Below are 6,481 nucleotides of genomic sequence, written 5' to 3'. Positions count from 1 at the left end.
AAAAAAAGTTAATTTTGGGGTAAGTTACTGTTTAAAGTCTACAGAAACAACTACAGCTCTGTTTGACACATACTGTATTAAGCTTCAGTCAGGCAGTATCTGAGAGTCATCTTCAACTCTCTGAGTGACGTCTCATAATATTACATGTTTTATAGTTTGAACACAACACATACAACTATAACTTCTCAATGTAAGATGAATAAACTCTTCCATGAATAAAGTCTTGATTAAGAGTTCTTTGAACTTTATGAAAATCATTTAAGACAATTAAGTTTTTTTTACTTTGTTTATAAACCCCATGCACCTGAATGTAACAGTGTATTTTGTATTGTTTGAAAAATAAAATAAATTAAGGAACATGGACATTTCAGACCTGAAAACACAATCTGTAGAAGACAAACTATCTGAAATTAATTTATTCAAAAAAAAAAAAAGAAAACAACTGCAGTAAACACCTGCCTCATTCTTCAGCTGGAGTTTTCTGATAACACTTTAGGAGTAGTTGGAGCTAAAATCCTAATTTCTGTGAATCAAACTGTTTAATCTTTGATGTTTTTCAGTGAAAAAAATGGGATCAAATCCTGTCTTTCTGCCAGGCTGCTGAAAGAAGAGTACAGATCAACAGTAGTTTATTTATTTATTTACTTATTGAATTTAGGAGCCTTATTATGCCTGAATTAAATAAATCAAAGAGAAGTGGCCTAATGTTAACCAGTGAACTGAAAATGAGTGAAAAAAACCTGCAGTTATTTAGAATCAAACTCATTTTAGAGAAAAAAGAAAAAAAAACGTTCCTGGGGACTAAAGCATTGACTGGAGGAAATCAGTTTTTTTGTGGAGAGTCTTCAGGGAGCAAAGCATGATGGGAATTCAAAGTGCAGCTTGTTAAGAACGTCAGGAAGCTGCAGATCAAACATGGCAGCAGCACTGAGCGTCACTTCCTGCTGACAGGAAACTCCTCCTCTGACCTCGGCTCACCTTGGCATGCGTGTTGAGGAGCTCGAACAGCGCCATGACCAGCTGCTCCACGCCCACGTGTCCGTCCCGGTACTCCTCCACGTAGTAGCTCATGGTCTGACGCTCCGCCTCCGTCAGCAGGTGGCGCGCCTGCTCCTCCAGCATGGCGCGCGACTGGTTGACCAGACTGGACAGGGTCACCTGGGAGCCCGCCACGCCCTTATAGAACCCAGGCTGAAAGGACAGAAAGATGCTTCCTGTTTTTACTAACAGGTTTCAGACCGAGACACAGACTGACTGTAGAAATAAACGGTTCCTGCTATAAGGCAGCGGGAACGCTAGCTGCTGAAAGCTGCTGACACAGCAAAACTGGAAATATGAGTTACAATTAAACAGATGAGTTTTGCTGAAAGTAGGAAAAACACAAGTAAAATATCAGCAGAAAAAGAGCAAAAAAGGGTCCAAACATCTGAAAAGAGCGAACAAGTAGCTAAAATTAGAAAATGAAAAACAAGGTGTTAAAAGTAGACGAAACAAATTAAAATTAACAGACGAGGAAATGAAAGTGAAGAGTTTCAAATTAGCAAAAACAGGAAAAGAACAAAAAGAACAAAATCCTTGCAGTTTGTTTGGAAATACCTAAAAAGCTGAAACTAGCTTAAATCACAAAAAGCAGCTGAAATCATCCCAAAGAAACAGAAAGAGCATGTTTGCTAAATTAAGTAGTAAGAAGCAGAAGTTTTTACAAAAAYGTGTATTTAGCTGATTAAACTTGATTTAGCTAAAAAGAAATAGCTAAAACCACAAAAAACAACTTCAACAGAAAACACATTAAAGAAGCATAAAATGCCTAAATTAGTAGAAAGAAGCTAAAAGGAGCTGAAACAAGTTAAAACTGGGAAATGAGTGGAAATTTCAACTGGGAAAAAAAACAAAACAAGAAAAGTACTTGCTATTTGTTTTGAAATTGCTAAAATAGCTTAAATTAAGCTACAATAGCATAAAAAGTAGCTGAAAAAGCTGAAATGAGAAATAAATTTTAGTAATTGTTGTGAAACAGCAAAAACAAAAAGCTGAAATTGCTGTATTGTAGCTGAAAACACTAAATCTGGAACAAAGACGCAGAAACAGCATGTTTGCTGAATTAAACTGGAAAYAAGTAGCTAAAATTATCACAAAAAGATGAATTTAGCTGAAAACATTGACTGTAGCTTGAAAGAAACATTATCACCCTTTTGTTTCTCGCCTACTCACACCAGTTAGCTAATACTAGCTTAACTTGCAGAAAACTGTTGAARGAAGTAAAAAAAGTAGAATAGCTGGAAAGGAAAAGGCTAAAAGTAGAAAAAATAAGCTGAAAGAAGCTAAAAATGAGCACAAACAATAAAAAGCAGAATCAGAAGAAAAGGTGAACAGGAAAGCTTTAACYCTGAAGGATGTTGAGGATACAGTGGCTCCATTTATTTTTATTGAGAACAAAATGACAAAAAGCTAAATATCTCCAAAAGTAAAAACTGCTGAAACACAAAGAGCCATAACTGGAATGTCCTGAAGGAGCTGAAAGTTTTGATACATAATTACTGAAAGAGAAAAGTTGTGGAAGGTGCTGTAACGCGTAGAGATGAGCTGATCTGAGCAGTGTGGATGAATGTCCTGTTCCTCCACTCCCTCCGGCTCTGACGGACGGACGCCTCAGCAGGACAGGAGCTGTGATGTTCACACCGTGGTGCCAGCTGGCTTCTCCGTCAACCAGAAACACTGAACAACTCCTGAGCTGTCACTCCTTCACCGTCGTCTCCTCTTCCTCTCAGTTATCTGCTCGCCTCAGAGCAGCTACTCTTTAATTAACGCCTTAATCWGAGACGCCACTTCAAAGTCACGGCTCCGGGGTCCGCGCCTGCACGAGCTCCTGACAACAAAAACTAAAGAGAGACGAGCCTGGCACGCTGCTCCCGCCTCCTCCGCCTTCGCTCTCCGTCTCTTTCCCCTCATCCTCACATTTAACAGCTCGTATTTTCAGCTGGTCTGAGCCGAGCCAAAACATTTGACATGCCCAAGGTGAATCGAGCCGCTACAGCGCCTGAATCCTAATGACTGCGGCGTTTAGGAGGGTTTCTCTGAAAGCATCCGTGTCCCGGTTACTTAGCTCGAGGTGCAGGGGGGACGGGAGGGGACGGGAGTCTGATCAAGTGGAGCTGGAGGGTTTGACAGAACTGGCTGTCACTTAGATGGAGTGAACACCTGGTGTTACCTGCTAATGAGGTCTGCTGCCAAGAAACAGAAGAACAGTTTCAGATGGACGTCCAGTAAAATCTGTTCCTGTTGAACAGAGTCTGTAATCTGAGCTCATTCATTCTGCTCCATCACACGCAGATTTAATTTAATGTTTTTTTTATTTTTACAGTCCTTTTTGCCACTCTGCTCCAACACACCAAGAGGCCGTCAACTCCAGCTCCACTTTAACTCCAGGTGGAATAAAAATGGATGCGGTTGTTGCTGAACGAGCCTGAAATCTGTCAGTAAAAGCATCATCAGGGTTTTTCCTTCAATGCAGCTGGAAAACGACATAAATCCTGGATATGTTTTCAGTCTCCCAACGACCGCAGCTGAACTCAGGTTGCAGTTTTTATGCATGGTGTTCTTTGTAAGGGGTTGTAGTGATTCCTCTGTTACACGTGTCCTATTCAAGGCCCACGGGCCAAATGTGGCCCAACATGGTGTTTCATGTGGCCCGAAAGCGTTTCAAAGATGGGCTGTCCAAATTTACGTCACAGCGCTGCGCCGGAGGCTGTCCAAACTAAAACACTCCTTCAACGTGGCCGACAAATGCGTCCTCCTTTTGCACTGCTTTGAGGGAGGGGTCCGATGGATCCTTCTCGGCCCACCAAATCCCATAAAGCATTGCGGGTAAATGGACTGTACTTGTAAAGTACTTTTCTACCCAACCACAATACTCAAAGCTCTTCACTAGGGATGCGCGATATATCGGCATTAATATCAATATCAATTGATATTGGTCATTTTTTCGGTCCGATATGTAAAACTGGGCCGATATTAACGTCCGATATTGATTTCCCACTTCTTATCTTTATGTCTCTGTTTTGGGAGGAGAGATGGTTGGTTGAGCAGCATCTGTTTGATCATGATAGTGATACTGATGCTGCAGAGAGGAATAACTGAAGTAGAGCCATGTCAGAGGTCTGGTTGTTTATTTACATTATCAAAAAAAGACCCAAGTGTGTTTGTGTGTGTATGTATAATATAATTTGTGTGCTTGTGCAATACTAGTAAATATCGGTTATCAGCCACAACAGCGATAATTATTTCGGATATCGATATCGGCTGAAATTTTCATATCGGTGCATCCCTACTCTTCACACTTGTGTCCTCATTTACCCGTTCACACAGCACTCTGCTGGATCTCCTACAAAGTTAACACGAATAATCATCTATGAAGATTAATCAGTGCTAATCACATTCATACACTGATGGGACACACACCAGAGGCGTTGGGGGTGAAGTGTCTTGCCCAAAGACAACAACTGAGACAGCTGGACGGGGGATCGAACCACTGACCTACTGGTTCCAGGACGACTCCCCTAACCACTCTGRGGGCGGACRGGAGATTGTTTTRCCAGCTCGTAATGGTGGACGAWGTGAGAGAAAGAAGTACAGWTTTAAATAAAAATCTGATGGTATYAAAWTGAAAAGTTTCAGGCAGCTGCGATGCTTAGTTTTCTCTGACGTGTTTTTAATATTATTCTTGTCTGAAATCAAACGAGCTGCTATAGAGAAAGAGACGTACATACGGCGGGTCCATTAGTTCTTCAAATAATGTCTTTAGGCTAACTTTGTTGTTTTACAATATTTATAATACTAATATGTTGATATTTTGCAAATTTCGATCTATTTTTGCTTCTGTTTAGTGCCGTCACYGTTGCTAGTCGATGTCCTGGTTGACCAAGGACACGGTCCACCTAGACCAGGTAGGCCGGGTCCTTTGAAGTACCCAGCCCCTGAATTTGGACACAGACATGTATTAAAGACAGTACTGACCATAAACAAACAAAGAAAATCTCCCATAAAGCATTTACAACCAAATTGGTCGCACTCTAGAGCCCTGCTGGGTTTCTGTTAATTCTTGAAACCAGCAGGAATTCTGTCCATCAAACCTCAATATAAACTCTTTATTCCCTTTCAGGATGTGTTGGAGAGACAAAAACAAAGGTTTCCCTTGTTGTCTGCTGTATAACTCTGACGTCTCAACATTCATTTGCTCTGGATCGGTCTCCAAACCGTGGTCACGGGGGAAACAAATGAGAATTGTTGTGACCTATCCTTTTATTAATTAGCTTTTCTGTCTGCTTTGGCCTTTAGGCTGCAATTACAGCAGGCAGGGAGGGGTGAGGGGTGTCTGCTGGGACCAAAAAGGCCCAGAAGTGAGAGGAAGACACAAACGGCTGCTGGTTTCAGCACCTGCAGATTATTGTGAGAGGAAATAAATATTTACGTTGATGATGTTTCCTCGGTGGGAGGTGAGCGGAGGGGGTCGGCTCTAACGCGAGCTGCCGGGGCTCARGTGGAGAGGCTGCAGGGCTGTGAGTTATCGCCTTCCTCCTTTCTGCTGAGCCCCAAAGCCCTCAGACTATATATCTCCCCCTCTTAATGCCCTCAGACTCGCTCTATCACGCGAGCAGAGAGGAGCCACTTCATCGGCGCACGGCTTATTCTGAACCTCCTCATCAAAACTGCAGCATTTCTGTTATTACCTTTACCTGCATTCCTACAAAAAACAGCTTTTCATGTTCTCACAATCTTCTTATGCGTGTAGAACTAAGCTTACACAAGAGCTTAGTGARGGAAAAACAACTACAAAATAAAAATACATGTAAAAACTGCTTCAGAAAGGTAAATATTAAGGAAAACTTTCTGTCATTAAGATGGGAGGCTGGAAGCAGAGGAAGGCTGCAGTCAGCATTGATGTTCTCTCATTAAGGTTCTGGTTCTGTTCCAGTTTAGCTCTTCCACACCAATCAGGGAAAAGCATTTCTTTATGGACCTGGGTTCATGCAGGAGGGCCTTGTCATGAGGAAAGATGAATAGTTCCTCCCTAAACGGATGCTGTGAGGTTGGGTTTCTTTCTCCCTCCTCTCCTCCCATTCCCATCATGTACGTTCATATATGCAGCACTGTCAGTAAAATATTTACTACTGATGTGRCGTTAGACGTGATTCAGCTGCATTTATACTGCGACAGCTCAAATTCAAGTTTTAATCAAATCCATTAGAATCCAATTCAGTCTAAATATGATTCAAACCAATTCAACCAGAATTAAATCCAGTTCAGTGCATTCCAACATTAWGACAAACTCAGATTTAAAAGCCAATCTGTTTAAAAGTAATTTACCCAAAGGTGCAAATAAAAAAAAATGAATTAAAATGATCTGTCGGATAGTCGAACCTCGGATTCAGGAACAGCAGTGTGGTTTTCGTCCTGGGCGTGGAACACTGGACCAGCTCTACAC

General features: G+C 41.5%; 1 protein-coding gene across 1 annotated transcript in view; it reads right to left on the bottom strand.

The window, feature by feature from the left end:
* Window positions 1-6,481, bottom strand: part of whrna (whirlin a) — a gene marked incomplete at its 5' end in the record, with an annotated part of 132,335 nt that overhangs the window by 18,787 nt on the left and 107,067 nt on the right. The window contains 1 exon segment of the mRNA XM_014024831.1: window positions 979-1,191. Within this exon segment, the coding sequence (XP_013880285.1) occupies window positions 979-1,191 (213 nt within the window).

This window comes from Austrofundulus limnaeus, unplaced genomic scaffold, assembly GCF_001266775.1.
Source record: "Austrofundulus limnaeus strain Quisiro unplaced genomic scaffold, Austrofundulus_limnaeus-1.0 Scaffold441, whole genome shotgun sequence".
Lineage (NCBI taxonomy): Eukaryota > Metazoa > Chordata > Actinopteri > Cyprinodontiformes > Rivulidae > Austrofundulus > Austrofundulus limnaeus.
The sequence above is the reverse complement of the archived record's forward strand: the minus strand, read 5'-3'. Positions and strand labels throughout refer to the sequence as shown.